This window comes from Andrographis paniculata, unplaced genomic scaffold (assembly GCF_009805555.1).
Source record: "Andrographis paniculata isolate CXL003 unplaced genomic scaffold, ASM980555v1 Contig69END, whole genome shotgun sequence".
Lineage (NCBI taxonomy): Eukaryota > Viridiplantae > Streptophyta > Magnoliopsida > Lamiales > Acanthaceae > Andrographis > Andrographis paniculata.
In genome coordinates this window covers 923,138-948,150 of record NW_026137605.1, presented here as the reverse complement: position 1 = coordinate 948,150, position 25,013 = coordinate 923,138, and the positions used below count along the sequence as shown (strand labels likewise).

Genomic DNA, 25,013 nt, shown 5'->3' with positions numbered 1-25,013 from the left:
ATGGCAGCAGAAAATTTAAAATCGTGCCTAAACTTCAAAACATATTCAAAACATGTCTACACACAGCCCAACATTGTGCAATTTCAGTTTAATATATTGGCTTTGTTTTATTAATGTTTTAATTTGAGTTTTTTTTGTTTTTTGTTTTTGTTTTTGTTTTTAATTACGTAGAATATAAGAAATTGTGTCAGTAATATTTTAGTTTAAATTTTAAATTTTTATAAATAAAATAAAATATATTTTATGAATATTAATAACTATGTGAGATAAAAAATAATCGAACAAACAAATATATTCTATTCGTTTCAATTTATTTGCTAGTTTTTATTTTGAAATGACATCAATTTTTTAGTACTAATTTTAATGCCTTTATAATTATTTTAATTTTACTTTTTACTTTTGAGAATTTTATAAATTATATTCATAAAAGTTTTTTAAAAAAAATTATAAAAAGAATAATAAAAATTGGTGATTGTGACCAAATTGGAACAACTGTTTTTTTCTTCATTAAAAGGAATATCAGTATGTGACTGAGCCAGCCGTGTAGCCGAGCCGGCAAGCCTCCTTTTGCAGATTTGACGGCTCAGATTCGATTCTCTGCCATCGATCAAGGGGGCCCATACCGCCACGTCATCACTAATTTCCAGAACGAACCACTCACGCATGTGCTCAAATCCCGTGGGCCCCACTGCCCCTTCTGCGTACCCAATAGGAACAGAAATAAAATTATGGGGTCAAAATTCACAATATTAAAAAGTACGTGCATTAATCCTGCAAATGCGCGCGCCACGTCAGCTTGTCGTACAGTCAGCCTACAACATCTATTTTATTAGTATATACTGTATTTTTATTTTACCCTCATATTTATTTATTTTAATTAATATATTTTTTCATTAAAAAATTAAAATTAAAAACTCAAATGAAGACACTAATTTGGATAAAATTAATTTTCCTCAATCCCAAATCATTTTTTTTTTATCATTTTTATTTCGTATCTATTTTCTATTTTAGTAAAAATAAACATACATTAATATCAAAATACTCTTAACTTTTACCTAAATTATAAATATATTATTACACATATAATTACTTTTACATAAAATCAAAGAGCAAAAATATCAAAAACCTCTTATACATTTTTACTAACTAATAAAATATTATAATTTTTTAATATAATATAAAACCTAAAAGGCCCATTTGTCCCGGGAGAGAAAGTATGATCGTATTTGGTCTTATGTACGAATTTAAAAATAAAAAAATATTTTAAAAAATTATATACTTGTATAATAAAAAATAAAAAAATGGCTTAAAAAAAAGGGACTCTTGATATATAACTAATAAAATATTATAATTTGTCTTATTTAGTTTAGCCAATTTTAAAAATTATATAATTAGTGAGTAATTAAGAAGTGTATTACTAAAAATAATTATAATTTAATAAAAATAATAATAAATTAAGATTAAGATGACTAAATAATTTAATTAAAATAAAAAAATTATAAATTATAAATTTTAAAATGTGAGAAGTTATATTTAAAAAAAACTGACATATTATATGAGACAGACGAAAATAAAAAATATAAACAAATTAAGTGGGATTGAGAGAATATTAATTATTACTCATTTCGTCCAACAACAAATGATATGTTTTTATTTTAATTTGTTTCATAACATCATATGTTTCCATTTTTTGATAAATATATAAATATTAAAAATATTTAATAAATATAAATTAATTTAATTAAAAATTTAATACATTTTATTTACGACTCACAAAATATTTTTATTTTTATCTTTCTTTTCAATCAATTTAATTAAATTTTTAATATCGTAAGTTCATTCAAAATCTCTTTAATGTTATATTCCCTCCGTCCATGAACTAATGTCTTACTTTCTTATTTGAAACGTCCAATAACTATCGTTCTATTTCATTCTTTAAACATAAATTTTACATTTTTACCCTTAATTTATTTATTAGTTTTAATCTCTACCATACAATTAAAAGCAAATTTGTCAATTTATAATAAAAAGACAAACACTTAAAAAATCGTGCAAATATAGTTAAGACAATAGAAATTGGACGGATGAAGTATCTTTTAGTAAACAATATTTTATTTACATTTAAACTCTCTATTTTTATAAATTTAATTTAGATTAATTATAAATAAATAAAAATATATTTTGTTTAAGTATATTAGTATAAAATTTTATTAACTATAAAATGATATATAAATATTGAAATGGTATTGTTTAAAATATCTAAATATATATTCTAATTTTTTAATAATATAATTTTTATTTTAAAAAATTAATATTACCATTTACATAAAAAATAATATTTTAATTTAATATTATTAACTTATTAAATTATATTATTATTTTTTTAAATACAGTGCCACGGATCATCACTAATAAACCGCATAGACTGATATGGGATAAAAGTATTCCCTCAATCCCATAACAAAGTATTCATTTTTTCATTTTAGTCCGTCCCATAACAAAGTATTTATTTTCGTTTTTTAGTAATTGTACTATCTACCTAACATTACAAATACTCTTACAATTTATAATATATTACACAAATGTCATTACCTATATATCACACATACTAATAAGGTTATTTTAGTCATTTCTACATTATTCATACTATATTCCAATATAATACTAATATTTCTAAAATTATGTGTAAAAAGCAAATGGATATTTAGTTCCGAAACGAACGAGTATTAATTTACAAAAAAAGACACTTTTTATGAGGTACGCATGTGAACAGTGACTTGTTTCTAACCAAACCAACCTATTGTCGTAGGGAAAATTACGAGAATGACCCTCCAAATATTTGATTAAATAAAAAAAGATTATTATGTCATTTACATATATATATATATAAATATATTTTTAAAAAATAAATAAATTAGGGATTAGTCTCGATTGCAACAAAAGATGATTAATATAATTGCACTTATTTTGCATTATCATTGCTCATAATCCTATTTCTCACAACATGATTATATATATATGTAACCTTACTGTCTAACATTTTTTAGACATATATATATATAAACTAAGTCTATATATAGGTTTGTTTGTGTAATATTTTTTAAAATAAATATTTTAATAATACGATTTAAATAAAATTTAAATCAATATTTCATTTTAAATTATAACCAAACAAACTCTGTATATTTGTGTTATGTCATATATTTTATACTCCTAAAATCGATGTATTATTAATTTGTACTATATATTTGTATTATATTAACATATACTCCATCCGTACGCTTACAAAGTTTACATGTTTTTATTCTGGGATGTCCAATTACAAAGTTTACATTTCATTAAATACTCAACTTTTTTCCATAAATACCCTTACTTTACATCACATTATTACTTTTACACAAAAAAGGAAGGGCAAAAATATCATTACACTACTTTTAACTACTCATTATAATTAAAATATTATTATTTCTTAAATACAATTTAAATTGACGGAGGGAGTATAATATTATAGTGAGATTAATAAATACAATATTTTAGTAATAGTTAGTTGTAGTTTTAGTATATAAAAATTATTTTATTCCTACAATGTGTAAAATTAATGTGAGAATTTGATGTAAATAAATATAAATGTTAAAGTATTTGTAATATACAGCGAGGTCTATACATACATAAAAAAAAAAAAAAAAAGTATTTAAATAATAAAAAAATAGCAAAATATATACTTATAAATAAACATAAGGAAATATAACATATAAATTATTATCATATGTTAATTAACCATAATTAAACTCAAACTGTATATTGACATTTTTTTTCTCAATTTTAAAAATAATTTTAGATAACAGTAGATTGTAATTTTAAAATAAGGGTCGACAGCTCAATTTTGAACAATCAACATCTAATGAAAATTTACGGTGTGTTTGTTTGGGAGATTGAAATTTAAATATCCTATTCATCCAATTTTTTTCCCCCAAAAATATAAAATCAAACACCTATTTTTCATTTTTTATATTATATTAAAAATTAATTTTACATTTAAAACATCAGATCATACAACTATTCAAATTCAAAATTTTTACTATTCAAATCCCAACTCAAAATCCAAACTCCCAAACAAACACACCCTTTTTGATCATGGTAGCAATCGTTGGAACTCAATTTACCCAATTTTCATCAGAACCATCAAAGAACACACATTTAAGATCTAAATCACAAATGACACTCCTCGAAAACATAACATACATACAAATCCGAACCCGGACCTAAAGAAACATCGCCAAATTTAAACCTCACAAACTGCAAACACACAAAAAAGACATAAATCGAATAATTAAACCATAGAACCTTCAAGGATCAAGTCGCGCATTAAAGGGGAAGGAGAATCCCAACTCGACGAACAAATCATTGGAAAATGAAGGCGCAATCGTCGGAATCGCGTCAAGAGAGGTTAGGGCTTTTAGAGTAGAAATAATGTGTATCGCGTAATGATATAATCTTGAGCCGGTTCAAAACATGAGTATATAATAGATCAAAACCGGTAAGTAGATCCAAAAGGTGATATTAAAACCCCTAATCGAACGGCCATTGATGTACCTCACTTAAACTGAGTCCGGTCGCGGGTTACATAATCCAAACTTCAATTTGGACGGGTCGAGATTGTGTGTATTGGACCTCAGTAAATCATATGGCCCAAAATTCATCACAAATATTATATACTTCTTTGGGGAAAATTACGGGTGAGTTTGTTTGTGGTTTTGATTTGAATAATAAAATTTTAAATTAGAATATTTGTTTAATGTGATATATAGGAATTGATACAATATTTGAATATAAAATTAATTTTTTAATATAATATAAAAAATAAAAAATTGATATTTTGATTTGATATTTTTTGTTAAAAAAAATGATTAGAAGAAATAAAAAAAAAAAAAAAAAGCATTCAAACAAACATACCCATATAATTTTGATTGGACACGAAGATTATAAAATAATACTCTCTTCACCACTCATAAAATATGTATATTTCTATTTTAGTTATCCAATTACAAAATAATTTTTTTTAGTAACTATTGGCCCATTTTTTTCTAAAATATTTTTATATTACCATCACATAATTACTTTTATTAAAATACAATAGAAAAATTATATTTACATTATTTATAACTATTCGCTATAATTAAAATATTATTATTTTCTAAACTATGCCCAAAATTAATATATACTTATAAATTGGACGAATGAAATAATATGATAATATTAAAGTGTGGTAGGTAATAAAATTGATGTATTATAGAAATTTCTTAATTAGTTGATAAAATATTTGTAGGATAAGTAGTAAAAATTAATGACAAAATTGTTGTTATATATGTAATAAAATTGTGAATGAATGAATAATTTTACTATATGCATATATCTCATGTTGATAGGATCACATCAGTATAACAATATAATGTTGATTTAACATATATATATATATATATATTAAACATATCACAATATATTTATAATACAACATATCTTATATTATAAATAATATATTGCCTCCGTCCACCGCCAATTTATCCATTTGCATTTGGTGTCGTTGATTTTAACATTAAAAATATCCTTATATTTGTATAATTTTTTGTACAAATTTCATTACATTAGTATTATAAGATACCGATAGAAATATTTTTGTCGTTTTTTCTTGATTTTTACTACGTTTTAATATAATAATTAATATTCAAAGATTAACATGCAAAAAGTAAATTGATAGATTGATGGTTGACGAAGGTAGTATAATATTTTATTATACATTTGTTGGTTCCGAAAAATAAATTTTCGTGTGGTTTAAACATAGATGTTTTTGAAAGGGGCTTTGAGCCCTTTTTGAATATGATGTGTCTTAAATCAAGCGTTGTGAGTTTCGAAAGCACTCTATAAATTAAAGTCTGTTCGTCGTCGGATTGGGAAGTGGCTCCGACGGTGGAGCCGCTGGACTACTTTAAGCTTTAACGGCTGAATTTGAAGAATTTGACTAAAATCTATTGAAATTCAGATATAACAAGTACGAAAACGTAAATTAACATAAACTATGCTGAAATTAACAAAAAAACAATAAAAATTAAAACATAATTGGATAAAACTAAGAATCTATGGATAAGCTACTAGAAAATTGAAAGGATATCATGTAAGTTTGTATCAGATCGTTGTATTGTTGTGTGGATTTTACTAAATATAACCTTAAGAATATAAATGACAAACATATAAATTTTAGAAAGTGAGTAGTTATTCCTTCAACTACTTTCTCCAAGCAATTTTGGACATGAATCTAACTGTTTCTCCCATGTCTCATGTACCTTAATCATCTTTGACTTTTACAAATTTAGGCGGCTCTATAGACTAGGAGACTTCAACGTCAGGACAACAGACTAAAATGATTCACTTTTAGAGGGCTCTGGTCTGCTGTGGATTTAAAAGTTTCTTTTTGTTTGTATTTCTAACAAAGTTTTCTTTCATGTTTAAGTGTTTTTAGATTCATGTTCAACAGCGGTATACATCGTATAAAATAGAAATATATAATGTTATTTTTTACTATATGCATATGCATATAAATTTAACTGACAATTAAAAAAAATTGACATAATATTTAAGGAATGCTCTTCATTTTTGTATGTTTCATTAATTTTTTTTTTTTATATTATATTAAAAATAATTAATATTTAACACCAATTCATATATTTCTAGTCACTAATAAAACACTTTAAAAATTTTAATTTATTATAAAAAATAAAAAAATACATTTAATTAAGATGGTGTGGCAATATAATCTAACTTTCAACCAACAACCAAACACTATCTTAATAATAAGTGCCTTAAACAGTAAAGGCAGTAATTAATAAGGTACGGAGTTTCGTAGTGGGCTGTAACAATTATGAAGTCAACTCAAATTTTTACCGGTCAACGGTGCGCGGCCGCAGTCAAACCACCAATCCCTCTCCTCCTAGTACTCTCTCTCTCCTAAACTCAGACTGATAGAGAGAAATAAAAAATAAAAAATAAAAAAATAAAAAAAAGAAAGCGAGAAGAAGAACAAACAAGAACATGGCGGACCAAGAGAGAGAGAGAGAGAGACAAAGAAACATATATATAAATATATATATACAGATACATACAAACTCCATTGTAGTAGTAATTTGTAAATTTAATAATTAATTGTATACATAGAGGCAGCAGCAAAGCAGTAAAGAAAACAACTTTGAGCAGAAAGAGACTGTGACAGAGAGAGAGAGAAAGTTAGAGAGAGAGAGAGAAAATTGGTGCCTGCAAAAGGGGCCTGGGGAAGAACCACTGAAAGCAGTATATACGGATATACTTACACATATAGATACAGCGTATGTATGTATGTATATGTGTGTGTGAGTGTCTGGAAGGTGTAGTGTGAGAAAGGGGGCAATTAAAGGCAATACTGCAGCATTTGGTCTCTGCTACCCTCAACATCCCCTCCTTTTCCCAACCTCGCCTTGTCTCCTTCCCCTTTCTCTCTCTATCTCCTCGCCGGAGAATCAATCTCCACCGGCGCCGCCTCACCGGAAAAGGTTTGCTACTTTTTGTTATTTATTTGTTATATTAGGTTTTCTGGAAATACGAATTGGTTTGGAGGAGCAATAAACATGGTTTGTGTGTGTGTGGTTGTTAGGTTTCTGTTACTGATCTCTGAAGATTTGTTGAGCCTCGCGATGAGAGTTCGTCGCCGACAGGCGGTTGCGGTTGCGGTTTTGGATTTGGTTTTGGTTTACTAATTGAAGGAAGGAGGAGCTACCGAAGGCGGCGGAGGATTTGTGAGGTGCAGAAGATGAAGATGCCGACCGGAGCTTCGCCGGCGACGGCGTCGGCAGCGGAAGGTCGCTCTCGTTTCCTTCCTTTCTGTATCCGCAACGAGATTCGTGCTTAAATGATTTGATTTCTCCATTAACGAATCGATAAATCGAAAACCTAGAATTTTCCCCCAAATTGAAAAAGGAGATCTCTCTGATTTCGTCCGAGCTTGTTATCTGATTTCTGCTCTGGTTCTTAGCAAAACATCTGAGAAATTTTCGCTTTGACTGACGAATTGCAGGCGATCAGAAGAAGAGCATAAATGAGGAGCTATGGCAGGCCTGCGCGGGTCCGCTGGTGAACCTGCCTGCGGCGGGGACTCACGTCGTCTACTTTCCGCAAGGACACAGTGAGCAGGTCAGTTAATCTCCATAAATCAGCTAACAATATTCATCCATTTGCTATCGTGCGCCGTCTCCTTAACCGTCGCCATATCCACCCCCTCCTCTATGTTAATGGCTGACTTTCTGCAGACGTAAATTTCTGTCACATGTTGAGATACCATAACTGTTTTTTAATCACCATAATCGAACAATCCTTGCTGCTGTGAGCTGTGAGTTGGTTGGGAGATGGAATAAACTAATAGGGTATGGGAGTGAGAATAAGATATTTTGCAGGTTAATACAATTCATCTTCTTGCGGAAAACAGACAATACTAAAATAAACTTTCATCTTTCCGCCATGGATGCATTTTGGAGCATCTAAAAATGTTACCAATAATTAAATTCAACAGTAGCTGAAAGTGATTTAGCGAATGATCTGATAGCGAAACTTACTGATACAAACATGGAGTTTGTGATTGATCTGAGCAGTTATAGGCAATTGTGGAAAAAATCTGTTCATAGTCTGTTGTAGCTTCAGAATCGTAGGCGAACCATTTCCTTGAATACTTCAAGAACCTGCAAATGTGCGATTTTTGGTTTCAGAGAGTTTGGTTTTTTCACTTGTCCTCCATCCTCATAGCATTGAGCTATTTGATTCTCAGGTTGCTGCGTCGATGAAAAAGGATATGGATGCTCAAATACCGAACTACCCGAATCTTCCTTCCAAAATTCTGTGCATCCTCCATAGTGTCACTCTGCATGTACGATGCTTGGTGCCGTGTCTATGTGATTAACATAATCTCAATTCTGCAATCTGTAGTAATTATTTTAGAATGTTTTAGGCTGATCCCGAGACGGATGAAGTATACGCTCAGATGACGCTCCAGCCAGTGCCTTCGGTAGGCATTCCCGCCTTTTTAACACACCATTTCTTGAAGATGCTCGTTGTTTATTTAACAATGCTTTAATGTCTTTGGGTTTTCATTTGCAGTTTGACAAGGATGCACTGTTGAGATCAGATCTATCAATGAAGGTGAACAAGCCTCAAACCGAGTTTTTCTGCAAAACCCTGACGGCGAGTGATACGAGCACTCACGGGGGCTTCTCTGTGCCGCGTCGTGCAGCAGAGAAAATATTCCCGCCTTTGGTGAGCTTTTCGAATGGTTTTTCGCCTCGTTGCGTAATTCGTGAAATTTCTAATGTCCTGTAGATGTTTCAGGACTTCACCATGCAACCACCTGCCCAAGAACTCGTAGCTCGGGATTTGCACGACAATGTGTGGACTTTTCGCCATATTTACCGAGGTGAATTTCGTCTGGAACCTTCACATTAAATACTGTAAACAATACTCTTCTTTTCCGTGTTTCTGAAAATTATACGACTGCGATTCAGGACAACCTAAGCGTCACTTGCTCACGACCGGGTGGAGCCTCTTTGTCAGTGGCAAGCGTTTGGTTGCCGGCGATTCAGTCTTGTTCATCAGGTAAATAAATAATTCTGCAATCGAATACTGGTTCAATATCTTCTTATCCGAAGAATCGAATAAAACTGGTTGTTGACGAGCTACGCATCGAACCGAGCAGGGATGAAAAGCAACAGTTGCTTTTGGGCATCAGGCGGGCAAACAGGCAGCCGTCCAATCTGTCGTCATCGGTCCTGTCAAGCGACAGCATGCACATCGGAATTCTTGCCGCAGCTGCGCATGCTGCCGCAAACAACAGCCCTTTCACCGTGTTCTACAATCCAAGGTCAGGTCTTCGAATCAATTTTCAATCAGTTCCACGATTCGAAACTTTGCCTCGCTGTAGGTTCTGATCATCTGATTCATACATACGATTTGAGCAGGGCTAGCCCGTCGGAATTCGTCATCCCGCTAGCAAAGTACTACAAAGCCGCCTGCAGAAACCAAATATCTCTCGGCATGCGCTTCCGGATGATGTTTGAAACTGAAGAATCCGGCACAAGAAGGTAGTTCTTCGTTGCACGTTTAAGTAGATGAATTAATTCATTTCTGTGTATAACTCACCCGGCGGTACGATACATTCGACAGATACATGGGGACGATCACTGGCATCACAGACCTGGATCCGATCCGATGGAAGAACTCGCAGTGGCGGAACTTGCAGGTACTATCAACGAACAATCGCCAAGTTTTATTTCATGCGATCGAATGAACACATACCTTCATTATCTGTTCTTCACGAGCAGGTCGGTTGGGACGAGTCCGCTGCCGGTGAAAGGCGCAACCGCGTGTCGATCTGGGAGATAGAACCTGTAACAGCTCCATTTTTCATCTGCCCCTCGCAGCCTTTCTTCCGCGCGAAGCGCCCTCGGCAACCTGGAATGCCAGGTAAAAAACAAATCGATAATATAAGAACACCCTATCGCCAGAATCGAAACCCTCTGAAATACGTTTCATCCTTTTCTGTGCAGATGATGAATCTTCTGATCTGGACAACCTGTACAGGTGGACAATGCCATGGCTCGGCGACGAGTTCGGCATAAAAGATCCCCAATCAATGCCGGGCATGAGCCTCGTCCAGTGGTCGAACATGCAGCAGAACTCCATGCCAATGCAGCCGAATTATATCAACCCGTTGCCTGGTTCGGTTCTTCAGAATCTCACAGGGACAGATATCTCGCGACAGCTAGCGCTCCCCGGAGCTCAGATCTCGCAGCAAAACAGCGTACAGTTCAACGCGCAGAGGCCGGTTCTTCCGGCACAACAGATGGATCAGCTTCCGAAGCTGCCTACCTCCACCGTCAACCCTCTAGGGTCGATGATCCAGCCGCAGCAACAGATGGTAGACATTTCCCAACCTCCGAGACAAAATATGGTCGGCCAGACATTGCCGACAAGCCAAGCTCCGCCTCAGATTCTGCCGCAGCCGCAGACTCTTTTAAACCATCAGCTTCAGAGAAATCTTTCTCAGCCGCTGCAGCAGCAGCAGGCGAATGTAATGTCGGCGCAGTCGCTGGATCATTTAAGTCAGCAGCTACATATGACGGATAATCAGATTCAGCTTCAACTTCTTCAGAAGCTTCATCGGCAACAACAGTCTCTCTTGGCGCAACAGAACGGTATGATGCATCATCAGCCTCCGATTCAGTCCCAAGATCCGCAGAAGCAGCTTCTAGAGAATCCGCCGTGTTTTTCCAGGCTGCCACCGGCAACAAGCCAACCGCCAGACACCTCCCAAGCCATGTCGAGTCCGCATATTGCGAGCCAGCAGATGATGACGGGACATATTCACCGGTTCGCCCAACCACCACCTCCGCAACCGAAACTCGAGCATCATCAGTCGCTGCAGCAACAACCTGGAATGCTCTCGGAATTGCCCGGACATGTCGGGAGCTCGTTGAATCCGGGGAACAATCATCTTACCAACAGTATGTTGAATGGAGCTGCCAGAGGACAGTCTGCGGTTACAGACGAAGTCCCGTCGTGTTCTACATCACCTTCGACGAACAATTGTCCGAATGCAGCTCAGCCGATGCTGACCGGTAGACAGAGCCGTCCTTCGACGTTGAACGATGACATTGCTCAGTCTTCGGTCACTTTGCTGAATCCGACGAAACTGGAGCCGTCGTCTGGTAACGGGAACTTGCTTAAGGATGTCTCGCAGAAATCCGAGGTCAAGCCATCGATGAACGTATTGAAGAATCAGAACCAAGGATTTTTCGCGTCGCAAGCGTACCTCGGCGGCGCGGTGGGAGGTCAGGTAGACTATTTGGACAGTTCATCGTCGGTGACGTCGGTCGTTTCTCAGAATGACGGGCAGATGCCGCCGCCGCCGAACAACAACCACTCCTTGTCGTTCAATTCTCAGATGATGCTGTTTAGGGACGCCGGCCAAGACGGGGAAGCCCACGTCGTCGACACAAGGAATAGCCTTCCGTATGAGGCGAACATTGACGCACAGCTAGAGATGCCGATGATGCCCGATGCGCTGATCACTAAAGACACGGTGGGATCTAGCCGAGACTTAATAAATAACATCTCGGCCGGCGATGGCATGCTTTCGGCGTACGATAATCCTAAGGAACCCCAACCGGAGCTCTCATCGTCGATGGTTTCGCAGTCGTTTGGAGTTCCTGATATGGCGTTCAACTCCATCGATTCTGGGATAAATGACGGCGGTTTCATGAATAGAAGCGCTTGGGCTCCCCCGCCTCAGATTCCGAGGATGCGAACTTACACAAAGGTGAGGTGTTCGATTGTTTTGTGTAGCGACTTTGCGATGATATGGTAAATCTAACTTGTTCGTTTGTGTTTGCACGTGAAGGTTTACAAGCGTGGCGCTGTAGGAAGATCAATCGACATCACGCGTTACGCAGGCTACGATGAGCTAAAACAAGATTTGGCGCGAAGATTCGGGATAGAGGGTCAGCTTGAAGACAGACAAAGAATCGGATGGAAGCTGGTGTACGTAGACCATGAAAATGACGTCTTGCTAGTCGGCGATGATCCTTGGGAGTACGTTTATTATTCGACTCTTCTTATCAATCCCCCGATCGTTCATGTATGGTTACTAATTGGCTGCGTCCTTCGTTTCAGGGAGTTCGTGAACTGCGTCCGATGCATCAAAATCCTCTCGCCGCAAGAGGTCCAGCAAATGAGCTTAGATGGAGATTTCGGAAACAACGTTCTTCTGAATCAGGCGTGCAGCAGCTCCGACAACGGCCTGAATTAGACTCGTCGGTAGGAACGTCTTCCTTAGAACGAACTACTCGTAAATTCGGTTCGGCAGAAAAAAAGGTTAATTCTTTGCAGGGATTGTTAGGCAAACCCTTTTGAGAGAGAAGGTAGATGGATAATACTTGTTTGGTTGTTAGTTTAGCTTATGTAAAGGGTATGAATGAATCAATGAATTAATGTCTCTGTCTTTCTTCTTCTTCTTCTTCTTCTTCTTCTTCTTCTTCCTTCCACAGATCTGCTCTTCTGCTGTGTTTATTTTCATTACAAACCAACCAACCAACCAACCAACCAACCAACCTTGATTTTTACCAAAGATTGTGTAATGTAATGGTGATTTAGGTTTCTTCCCAAGGTGTGATTTTTACCAAAGATTGTGTAATGTAATGGTGATTTAGGTTTCGTCCCAAGGTGTAATTTTGTAGAGACAACAAATATAGTATATATAGAGTATTTATTATATGCTTGATTCATTCATTCACCCTTGTCGATGAATTTCATGAATCAATCATATGTATGATCTAAAAATTGATTGTCTTGAAATCATCAGATAATCCTCTCGAAGAGCGCACATCGGCGTCGGAACACGTTGAATAAAACTCGTCGTCGATTTCCCGTTCCTTAACATCGTCGAGCATCTCCGCCACCCGGTCGATCTCCGGCCGGGCGTCGGGATCCTCCGATGAGCATTCGAGCCCAATTTTCAACAGCTTCGACATTTCGCCCTGCGAATGGCTCACCCCCGCCATGTTCCGGTCGAACACCATCTCTGCGCCGCCGCTGTAGGCTTCGTTGTTGTTCTGCACGATTAGCTTGACCCACTTCACCAGGTCGAGATTGTCGACGCCGCCCCCCGGCGGCTTCCCCGTGAGAATTTCCAGAATCAGGATCCCGAAGCTCCACACGTCGGTTTTTTTCGTTAATTTCCGGTGGTGGGTGAACTCCGGCGACTTGTACGCTACCATGTGTTGCTGTGCAAAGTCGCGACGGACGACGGGGATCAGCCCGTAGTCCGTCAGGAGCGGGTTGTAGTCCCTGTCGAGGACGACGTTCGACGATTTGAGGTGGCCGTGCGGCGGCGTCAGGCACGGCAGCTCGGCGTGGAGGTACTGCAGCCCGTGCGCAACGCCTTTGACGATCGACAGCCGCGTCGGCCAATCGAGCGCGCGCGATCTCCGGTCGCCGTAGATCTTCGCCGCCAGGCTGGAATTCGCGGCGTAATCGGTGACGAGAAGCTTCTCGTCTTTCTTGTAGTAGAACGCGACAATCGGGAGGAGGTTCTCGTGGCGCAGCCGGCCGAGCCGGTGCATGTGCTCGACGAACTCCTCCCGGCTCGCGCTCTTCATCCGCTTGTACCGCTTCACCACCACAACATCGTCGCCGACCGCCGCCTTATACGAGTTCCCGAGGACTCCATTGCCAAGGTGCTCAGCCGACGCCTTGAGCAAGTCCGGCATGTCGAACTTTCTGGTGACGCCGCCGCGGCCTTGTTGGAGGAAGGTTAGTTTGACATTCTGCTTGGTGGCGGTTTCCGGTGAGGTCGGCAATGGCGCTGCCGCCCTAGTCTGGCCTTGTTCGACATCCGCAGGCTTGCCGGCGGCGGCGACGACCTGATTTGGTTGCCGGAGATCTTTCAGGCGTCGGAGAAGGAAGATAATTACCATTGCAAGCAAAATCAAAGCCACCAAGGCTACAACCGCCGCAACGATAATGATAATTAGGGTTCCGCCGGTTAGCTTCGAGCCTTGGCTCGGAGTTTGGTTCGGAGTGGTGCAGGGATTCATAGGTCCGCCACATAGCTCTCTGTTTTCTAACATGGCGATAAAAGCAGAGTAAGATCAACAGCAGTTACATATATATATATATATATATATATAGAGAGAGAGAGATAGAGAGAGAGATAGAGAGAGAGAGTCACCGGAAAACAAGGAAACGTCGAAGAGGTCGAGTCCGGCGGGGATTTTGCCGGAGAGTTTATTGTGCGAAACGTTGAAGACCTGCAATCGGTTGGGAGGAAAGTCTGGTAATCCTCCTTCGAGCTGATTCCGGTCGAGGACGAGCTCGATGAGTCTCGGCAACGCGGCGAGGGTCGCCGGAATCGTACCAGTCAATTGATTATCAGCCAGGTGGAGTTTCTTCAGCGACGCCATACCGGCGAACGTCTGATCCCCAATTTCGCCGGAAAACTTATTGTGCGAGAGATAGACAGCCTTGAGCGACCCCAATTTGGAGAAATTGGGGAGGTTCCCGGCCAAATTGTTGTGCAAAAAGCTGATAAATCGTAGATTCGGCAGTTGAGTTAGGGTTTCGACGTCGATTGCGCCTCCGAGCCCCATATTCTCGAGCTTGAGCCCCCAAACCCTACCTCCGTCGCAGAGCACCCCCGTCCACGCCGGATTCCCGCAGGGGGGGCGGGAGGCGTCCCAATCGGCCAAGGCGGCGGCGTTGGAGAGCGAATTTCTGAATCTGAGGAGAATTAGGGATTCCGATTCGTCGGCCGAGACGACGACGTGGAGGAAGATGAGGAGCAGGAGGTATACAACGAGGAATGATTTGTTCCGAAGCATCTTCGTGGCTGGGCGGCGCCTTGAGGGTGGCGGGGAGCGGCCGCCCGGCGGCGGAGGAGGCGGAGCTGGGGGTGAGAATTGGGGCAGAGGGTAAGGGAAGGGCGTGAGCATGGAAGAAAAGGAGCATTTCTAACAATGGCGTTTGGAGGAGATTTGGGAGAGGCGGTAAGAGCTTGAGGCGGGAACTCGGGGTTGTACAATGTTAGTGAGTTCCGGGATCTCTGCTCCTTGATCAATCTGCTCCGTAGATGCTAGATTTGGACGGTCTAGATTGATCGGGAGCTTCCGTTTTTGGTGAGAGAAGGGGTTTTTGTTGATTGGTTTCCTGCCCGTTATTTTCTGCGTGGTAGAAGTACGCGGTCGGCCATCCGTACGGTAAATTTGACACCTTCCTTAATTAAAAAGATTTGTTTACATGCGTTTTGGAAAAATGTTGAAATGTTTTTTTATTTATAAAAGAAATTTATCCACAAATATTATATTACATATTTGTTTTTTTAATTCAAAATATTACTATTTAAATTTTAAAATTTAAAAAATCACAACTATTAGGCTTTCTTTTTATTTAAGTTTAAAAAACAGTTCCCTATTGATTAATTTATTAACATTTTACTAACTAACATTTAATGCAATAGTTCAAAGTACACACAAGCAAATCCAGTAAGATATGGGTGAACTCAGTGAACACTTAACTTGATCTGGCCTATTGCACATAGTTCATCTACTATAACTTATTTTGTTGGCTTATTTTACAGATTATTAGATTCGGGCGAAAATACAATAGGTTTCGACGTTATGAAGAAAAATATACACAAGGTAAATCGTAACACATGGCACTACAAAATTATATACTCCCTCCGTCCCGGTCCTCACGACATATATGTGAGTACAACATACTCAATACTTATGAACGGAGAAGGTTTAAAGCACGCCGTCGAAATGGTCAAGGTTCAATCCCGATATTGATGATATATAACAAGTTACTATACTACAAGGGCGGGGTGTTACCCAACGAAAGCAACAATAATCTTGGTGACACAAACACAAGTCATTTTGTGAAAACCACAACTCTAAACATAACCAAACCAAACCAAACCAAACCAAACGGCGTCATATAGTAAAGAATTGAGATAAGGTATACATACATTGATTTGTACGTACCATAGCATCAGCGGTTTCCGTGAGGGGGAGTCGGGAGAGACTGAACAGCAGCTAACGGGTTCACCTGGTACGAGAATGCAAGCTGCCATAAATCCACTAAACCCCTTTTCCACGACATAGCAGTCTCCACAAGAAACCTGGCATCGGGGAGAGAATATGTATATATATAAGCTAGTAAGAACACAAAAACCCGATGCATTGAAATTGAAGCTCTCATGATGGGTAAATGATATTAATGCAAATGAAATATAACGGGATAATTCTATAATTCTTTTACAAGATCACGTTTTGTGGATTTTCTTCTAGAGCTTTAACAGATTCAAATTGTCTAGACTAACAAAAACGACGCATGCAAAAGTTTAAAACTGTATAAAGTAGAATGGCGGCTGAAATTAATCTAGATGTTAAGAGCTGTGCCCTTATTACGTCGAAGAACAAAGGTGGAATGAATGCTTTCAATAATAAGTGATGTACTATGATTAAGGCCCCTTAAAAAGAAGACGGAAAACATGTCCTTGACGAAATTAAAAACCTATCAATAAGTAGAGGAACATGCAAGTTTGAAAATCATCATTGACATCATATTTCCATTAAGCATTAAAGATCTTACCTTTTCAATGCAGCATGCTTCTTCCGGGAGGAATAATATACGAGCAAAAGAAAAGACACCAGTAACAGCTTCCGATTAGGCACAGCTATGTGTGTGTTGCCAATCTTGAAACTGAAGGTAGGAAACCACTGTAAGTATGGTAGCCTCTGTTGAGACATTTGTAGTATCTCTTCTTTCGCTGTTTTTTGTCTGGGAGAAATGTGTTTAGATTCGATATTTCCGTGCTGCCCATTATACAGCTGTGAGATATTGGATTTGGATCCATTTGCCTGCTGAGATAGCCTAGATGTTTGAGATGAACTGGTGACTTTAGAGGTATTCATTGATTGCAGTCGTCTCAAAAGTTCCTGAGGAAACGAGTAGAATGAATCAGAGCTTTCACTAACATAACGTGTAGAACTTATGCATATTCAACCAATCAGGATGCACCATGGTATTTTACTATTTGAGAAATTATGAAACAGGCAAATTTACATGCAAAAGAAATAAACGAACAAATTTCCCATTGAAATAGAAGAAAGATAGCCATTCAAATAATTGATATAAAGAGAGAAGTCACAGGAGAAAATGAAGTAAGTAGCAACATTAGGACTTTTAGATTAGGAGGAAAACCACCAGAGCTATGACACCATGTTAGAAATGAAGTATCGATTGTACTAATTAGTATTGAAACTAATACAAACATGCCCTATTTATCAGACACAATTATCATAGCAAACCAGAAAAAATGAATTCAAGTAATATTAAGAAAAAATAGAATATTCGGTTTCAAACATCACTTCAACAACATGGTCATTGAGTATGAAACCGAACATCCCACATGTTCCAAGAACTCGTATACTAATTAGAGTAAAGGTTACAAGAAGATTTTGGAAAAACGGCAACGACTGCTAGCCTATTTGTCAAAAAAGAATAGAGTACAGAAATTGCATTGTCATATGTGAAGATGTGTATATAACATTATGGAACTAAGGTCACGTAATAATATCATGTCCCAGTTTAACTTTCTATAGATTTTCAAAAATATCTACCAATTGCCAACTTTTCCTTCCCGTGAAAAGATGATAGCTCCACAAGAGCATATAAGTATTCTTAATTACAACAGTTGCTTCAAACAAATACAATGTAAAGGAAACTAAGAAAAAATAGCCATCATCACACCTGACGTTTCTCCATTGGCAGCAGAGTTTTTTCTACCCATGAAATAGCATGATCCGTGTCTTTTAAGGTCATAGCAAGAAGCTTTATAACGTGGAGCTCAACCACTTCTAGATACTCATCGACTCCTATAGAAGACCTAAAGGAAGATCCTTCACTGTCAGATCCACTAGCTTCGGCATCCAAAATAGGATAATATTGACCATCCACATATTTCCAACCGTTCAAGAATTCCTCAAGAGAACTCTGAACAGAAGTCGATGGGCTCTCCGACATTTGGAAGCAAATCCTATAAAGCAAAGCACATATTAACCATTCATATCTTGACATGCAACAATTTTGAATATGTATTAATCACTGGGACATTATTCACATTAATAATAGATTTACAAAAACAAGTTGCAGCATCCTAAACATAGTTGTTGATCTCGGATAGCATTAGATAGCGGTCAATCTCTAAAATGCTATAGTGGGATGACCGCTATTTAAAAGTTTAAGAATATGCATATCAAAATTATTATACATACAGAAAAAAAATCTATAGATTAGTTTCATAATTATAATTAAACAATTGCAAAAAAGATATAATCATAATTCCTAGATAATTATAAGCATAAGTTCAAAATCTATAAATAGCTTTCTTTCTCATTTTCACCATTTCACTACTACTTTTGTATGAATACTCTTATTATTCTTCTTTTTCGTCATTTTCATTTATTTTCTCCATTGTATAATCATCATATTGCACAATGTTCATTTCGTTTCTATAGCTAGAAGTAGCTGTAGTATACAGTAATATAATAGTATAAAATCTACATTTGTCAAAATAATTGAACATAATATTATATTGCAAAATCTAATTATCCAAACCTACTAGTAATATATAATTCAATTTAAAAGCCCTTCAATCTGCCGTTGCACGCAGCTGCGCCGGTATTATGTAAATGCAGAATTACAGAGCAGTGGTAGCATATATAACAAAAAGCATATAACAAGGAGTTCAATCTCCCCACAATAAGAACAAAAGCATCAATTACCCAGAAAGGAAAACCTGAACAGGAATGGCAGAAAGTGAACCAAATAACAGTTTCAGATCCTTCACTATCTCTGAAGTCCTGCAGTTACAGAAAAGAGGAAAAAATCAATAACAAAAAGTGAAACAATTCAATAAAGCAATATTACACTGCAGAATGCAACACACACAAATAATTCAAGCAACTATCCTCTTTACCTTCGCAATTGCTTCATGGATTGCACCAAAACCATGCCTGCCGATTCCACCATGTCACTCCACTCATTTTCGTAATCCTCCAAAACTTCGAGTCCTCCGTCGCTAGGATTACGATTCTCAATCAACCGTCTGAGAATAGACGATGCCAAAGATGCCGCTTCATCAAACAGGCAGCAAACGAGACAACTGCGATACCACACACATAGCCAGACGAACTGTGAACAACAAAAAATTGCCGCAATAAAAGAGAATCGCAGAAACCTTGAAAAAAAGGGAAATAGGTAAACACAGAGGGCTTACCTTTCCGCACGTTCAATTTCGTCCCAGAGTTGCACCAATTCTTTCATAATTGCCAGCTTTTCTCTCGCCGTAGCTGCTGCATCCGGCGGTGACCGGAGGAGAGTGATTCCGCCGAGGGTAAGGCTTCCCTTTTCCCAAAGGAAGAAACGTTAAAGGGAAGAACTAAAGTCGCTACTTCTGCTTCACAGTATTATTATACTTCGATCTATTTATCTCATACTATTATTATTATTATTTTTATGAAATATATATTTTTTATTCTTTTACAAAAATTAATAACTTGATTATGTTTATCAATTATTTTTATATTATATATATAATTTCATATATTTGTGTAAAAATCTAATTTTTTAAACAATTTTACAAAAGAAATTTATCTCTAATATTTTGATATGAAATTCTTTTTATTGTTGAAATATAGAAAATAAAAAAAATAAAAAATAAAAACAAAAATGATGTGAAGTCATAGTTCCGAGACGCCTCATATTAGGTTAATTAAGGGTGTGTTTTTTTACCCCTAAAATATGTTTTTATAATTTGCACTATAGGTGTGTTAAAAAGAAAAAATATATATATTTTTTTTATAAAATATTTCATAATATATTATTTTAATATCAAACTCAAATCAAAATTTTTTCAAATCTATAAAAAACACAAATTCTAAATAATATTTCACTCTTTAATTTATTATTTTTATTATTTTAAAATAAAATACTCACTCTATTTATTATAATACTCTGTTTAATTTATGATTGTCTAAGTAAAATTTATATTTTTACTTTTACTTTATTTATTTATTTTATATCTATACGTAAAATAAGGCTTATTTGGTCAATTTACAAAAAAAAAATCTAATTACTTAAAAAATTTAAAATATTAGAAAATAGACGAAGAAAATATATAATTATACTCATTTGATCAAATATAATTTTTTTAAAAAATAAATTAATATTTTTTTAATGGTAAAAAAATTAACATGGGGGCAATAATTATATATATATATATCTACTATATAAAAAAATAGATAGTTTGAAATTATATAATAATAATAATAAAAAAAACGTATCATGATTATCCAAAATAAAAGCCAACAGATCGTGATTCACAGTAACAAAGCAAGGCCCAGATTGATGTTCCTACCCAACCCGACCCGACCCATTTACGTCAACGTCTTCTCAAAATCTTGGTTAAATCTCTCTCCTCTCTCTCTCTCTCTCTCCCTCTCTCTGGGCTGCTGCACATATCAATACATACATACATACATCCATCAAAACGCGGGGTAGGTGAATCCATGATTATCTTTTGTGTTACAAATCTATACGTATCACTCCGCCTTAATCCCTTCGTTAACTGCGACCGAGGGTTTACGAATCTTATATTACCTTCTTTACACTCTCCGAAACGCAGTTGTTTCGAACCTTTTGATTGTAAATTTGTAATCGTCGTTGTACCTTCGAGGAATTTCGGCGGTGGTTCGGCTGCGGGGGAGGGAATGATTGTTAATTTATGGTTATACAAGAAATTAAATGTGATTTTTTTGCTGATTTTTGCTTCATGTGCTGTCTAGGTTTTCTAATTGCAATCCCCTTTTTTGTAAGTTTTTTGATTTAATTCTTTTCCTAGGCAGTGATTTTGGGAAGAGGATTGTTATAGGCTGATAGAGAAGCTTGTGGCCATGGGTTCTTCAGCGACTGACGCCTTTACTAGTATTCAGGTTTGTTAGAAATGCTTTCGAATCGTTTCAATTTTTAATAGCTTCAATGGTTTCGGAAAACTGGTTGATTATTACAGTCTGCTAAGGTTTATGAGATGCCAAATTGGTAGTTGTGTTATATGAGCGATGATTTTAGTGATTGAGACGCCATTTTTGTGCACTGAGTTAATGTTGATGTTGATGTTAGTGTTGTGTATTGTCGTTAGTTAGGGAAGATATGTGATTCAATTGAATTTTGAATAGACTGCACTGAGTCGATTTTTCGTCTTGTTCTTAGTATAAATTGCTTATTTTGATTGATTGTTATTCAGTTTTCAGCAATGGTTGAATTTGTTTGATTGTGGTAATCATGGATGGCTTGTCGAAGGGGGTTGAGATGCCATTGAAGATTTTATTGTGTTGTGGAAGTTTGGAATCTGTGGAGGCTTTTTTTCTAGTTGAGATAAATGACTTACCTTTTCGGTTGGATAATGTTCGTTTGGTAGTGCACTGTTGTGAATTATCTTGAAAACAAAAAAGATTCCTATTTAGATTTCTGTTTTAACTGATTTTCATTTTTTGTGAATGAATTCCCTTGGACAGGAGGTTCTACTGGAATTTCGAGCTGGAAAAATGCTGATGGATGGGACTCGAGTACTCCCCGATTCTCGTAAAGGACTTGTTCGTATGGGAAGGGTATGATTTAAAAAGAAATTACATTTCTTGCCGTGTTCTATTCCTCCAGATTTTACATTTGTTCCTGAAAGTAGGAAGGTTGTTTCATTCTCGATTGTAGAGTTTCGAAATTTAATGAATTTATATGTGGGATTTCTCATCTTAATTTCAACCATCTCCTGTAATCTTTAACAGGGGGAAGAAGGGCTCGTCCATTTTCAATGGCTTGATAGATCTACAAATGTTGTTGAAGTCGTATCCTTGTTTTCTGTTGTTAGGATGAGGATCCGCATTTGATGCCGATCTCTTTCTTATTATATCCATTTTTCTGTTCCATTTTTGATCGACTGTTGGTTATTATTCCTTTACACAATGCGAACATAGGACCAAATTGTTTTTCCAGATGAAGCTGTGTTTGAAAAGGTACTTCTCGGTTTCATTGATTTTTCTGCAAATAAGTTATCAAAGATCACATTTAATGCTAGTTTTATTCTGTCTTCAGGTTAATCAATCTTCGGGAAGGGTATACATCCTGAAGTTCCATGCAGATGCTCGGAAGTTCTTCTTTTGGATGCAGGTTAAATTATGAGTTGGTTTCCCGAGCATTTTTAGTATTAAAGATTTCGTCAAAATTTAATATGTCTTTGTTTCTTGGATTGGTTTTAGGAGCCAAAATCTGAGAATGATTCCCAACTTTGCGACTCTGTTAACTATTACCTGAATCAACCTCTAGGTATGGACCGTGTACACATAAGTTCGACTGTTGGTTTAATCCTACATCTATCCATAAACTGGCATTTACTTTTCATTTTAATGTTAAACAGAGCTACCTGGTGAAGACGATGAACCGGATGCTTCGGCTCCCATTCAAGGCTTAGAAGAAATGGTTGAGGACGATGTCTCATCTCGGTAAATTTGATATGCGGAAAAACCTGCCAAGAAAGCTTTTTTTGTTTTATTTTTCTTCCCTATTATTTCAATATTGTAATCCACTGTACTATTTTGTAACGATTTTTCAATGCCGTTGTTCCTCCTTCGAAGGGCTGGGAATTTGGTTGGACCAAGCTTAGGTGCAGAAGTAACTAGTGACGTAACTTCTGCTGGACCCGTAAAGCTGGAAGATCTCCAGAGAATACTTAACAACATAGGATCTGCAGGTATTCTTTGATTCTTAGCATGACTACATGTTGCCTCTGCTCGGATCTTTCTAGATTACAGAAAGTGATAAATATTGCTTTCTGATGCAGTTCAAGCAGAAGATCCGGATGCAGGTATTGTATTTCCTCGATACGATGCTTTCTAATCTTATTCAAGAATTGTTCTTTTTAACGGTTTATATATATATATATGCGTGTTCTGTGGAATTTATGTATATATATGCGTGTGTGTGTTTATATCTCTTTAAAAATTGTCGAGCTAGATAAACAGTATGTTCCATATCTTACCTATTTTCAAGTATCCATTTTATCAAGAAATGGTATCTTTGCACCGAGTAAAATTTCCTTAATCGATGTGTCGTTTGCATTTGAAAAATCGGATATTGACTGTTTTGATGCTTAAATTAACGGTACTTTGCTTCACTAGAAACCCAAATTTCCCTTTGGTTCAATTCATATGTTACGTTGCAACTATGCTACTATTGTTTGGTGTTTTTTCCATGAATGTATTTTATATCGGTAAAAATTATTATCACTTCTCGGTTTTCCAGCTTTGGGATTAGGTGACATATTGAAGCCAGAGTTAATGCGGCCGCTTATTTATGAAATACCGTTAGATTCACAATTGTTGTCGTATTTGCCTGAGGTAAGCAATATATCGCATCTGTGAATCATTTCGCTATCCAAATTTTTTTACATTCACTATGTTCTTAAGCTTGCCGTGATTTCAGGGTGAATGGACTCCCGACGAGGTATTAGAATTGCTACAAAGCCCCCCGTTCCGCCAGCAATTAGATTCGTTTACTTATGTGAGGCTCCATTTTTCCCTTTTTTTTTTTTTTTTATCTTCTTAGGCTTTTGGCGACAATTTTAACTGATTTGTATTTGTGTTATAGGTCCTGCGTACCGGGCAAGTTGATCTGACTCAGTTCGAGATTGATCCCACTAAATGTATGTAACCAGAAACTCTCGAAAAATAAAATAAAAATTACCTGTTGGTCCTCGAATTGACATCCGATTTCATACTCGTTTCAGACAAGTTAACAGTTCTGTCATTTCTGGAGGCGCTCGAAGATTCTGTTGCGAAAAGAAAAGCAGAGGAAAGCAACAAAGACTTGAAAGCTCAAACTTCATCTCATGGCGGTGACACAATGGACGAAGGTCAGTAGGAGCTTTTTGCGTCGTATGGTTTCTGTTTTTAAGTCATCTTCGATCTTTCTTGTTTCAATCTAACTTCGGGCCCGTCTCGTCATGTCGGGTATCGAGATCTTGCTATATATATATATATATATTGAGAAATGAATTTAATTGAATTGGGTTTTGGGTACGACGTTGGTACATTGCTGGATCATATTATTGTTTTCGTGCCATGGACATTGAATTATATTTGGAGTGTAAAATTTGATTGTCTATTATGCTTCCTTCTTTTTAACTAAATCAATGAGTTTTTTTGTGACAGATTCTTCAATTCAATGCTAGTTTTAGAAACAATGTATTGTTTGTACATAACCCAAAAATAATAAATACTACATGTCTTTGTAAAATTAAATTGTTCGTTTTAGATAATCAAGAAAAGAAAAGGAAA

At 36.4% G+C, this 25,013-nt stretch overlaps 4 protein-coding genes across 10 annotated transcripts; 2 read left to right on the top strand and 2 right to left on the bottom strand.

Moving 5' to 3' along the window:
• Positions 1–7,207: 7,207 nt before the first annotated feature.
• On the top strand, positions 7,208–13,075 carry LOC127264225 (auxin response factor 19-like). Of its 2 annotated transcripts, none has more exons than XM_051293683.1 (15): positions 7,208–7,577; positions 7,679–7,883; positions 8,099–8,214; positions 8,843–8,941; positions 9,023–9,079; positions 9,172–9,327; positions 9,391–9,484; positions 9,573–9,663; positions 9,764–9,928; positions 10,026–10,148; positions 10,231–10,306; positions 10,389–10,530; positions 10,614–12,385; positions 12,467–12,657; positions 12,739–13,075. In XM_051293683.1, the coding sequence occupies exons 2-15, from the start codon at positions 7,835–7,837 to the stop codon at positions 12,872–12,874; spliced, it is 3,267 nt and encodes a 1,088-aa protein (XP_051149640.1). In that variant the 5' UTR covers positions 7,208–7,577; positions 7,679–7,834; the 3' UTR covers positions 12,875–13,075. The 2 variants fall into 2 exon arrangements, with proteins under 2 accessions (XP_051149640.1, XP_051149641.1); XM_051293684.1 differs by having other exon boundaries at positions 7,210–7,577; positions 9,400–9,484.
• A 159-nt stretch (positions 13,076–13,234) lies between these two features.
• LOC127264226 (pollen receptor-like kinase 2) lies at positions 13,235–15,676 on the bottom strand. The gene is made up of 2 exons (XM_051293686.1): positions 14,795–15,676; positions 13,235–14,686 (listed from the first exon to the last, which is right to left on the bottom strand). The coding sequence occupies exons 1-2, from the start codon at positions 15,552–15,554 to the stop codon at positions 13,398–13,400; spliced, it is 2,049 nt and encodes a 682-aa protein (XP_051149643.1). The 5' UTR covers positions 15,555–15,676; the 3' UTR covers positions 13,235–13,397.
• Positions 15,677–16,260: 584 nt separating this feature from the next.
• LOC127264227 (protein APEM9) lies at positions 16,261–20,075 on the bottom strand. Its single transcript, XM_051293687.1, has 6 exons — positions 19,904–20,075; positions 19,604–19,789; positions 19,410–19,487; positions 18,376–18,661; positions 17,215–17,561; positions 16,261–16,741 (listed from the first exon to the last, which is right to left on the bottom strand). The coding sequence occupies exons 1-6, from the start codon at positions 19,948–19,950 to the stop codon at positions 16,612–16,614; spliced, it is 1,074 nt and encodes a 357-aa protein (XP_051149644.1). The 5' UTR covers positions 19,951–20,075; the 3' UTR covers positions 16,261–16,611.
• Positions 20,076–21,053: 978 nt separating this feature from the next.
• LOC127263927 (26S proteasome regulatory subunit RPN13) lies at positions 21,054–24,886 on the top strand. 6 transcript variants are annotated; one of them, XM_051293236.1, is made up of 14 exons: positions 21,054–21,182; positions 21,527–21,617; positions 22,200–22,292; positions 22,467–22,526; positions 22,656–22,694; positions 22,774–22,848; positions 22,938–23,004; positions 23,096–23,180; positions 23,313–23,428; positions 23,519–23,542; positions 23,980–24,074; positions 24,160–24,237; positions 24,325–24,379; positions 24,464–24,886. In XM_051293236.1, the coding sequence occupies exons 2-14, from the start codon at positions 21,579–21,581 to the stop codon at positions 24,595–24,597; spliced, it is 960 nt and encodes a 319-aa protein (XP_051149193.1). In that variant the 5' UTR covers positions 21,054–21,182; positions 21,527–21,578; the 3' UTR covers positions 24,598–24,886. The 6 variants fall into 6 exon arrangements, with proteins under 6 accessions (XP_051149193.1, XP_051149194.1, XP_051149197.1 ...); XM_051293237.1 differs by having other exon boundaries at positions 21,069–21,182; positions 21,531–21,617; XM_051293240.1 differs by lacking the exon at positions 21,054–21,182 and adding an exon at positions 21,189–21,412 and having other exon boundaries at positions 21,531–21,617.
• Positions 24,887–25,013: the final 127 nt, after the last annotated feature.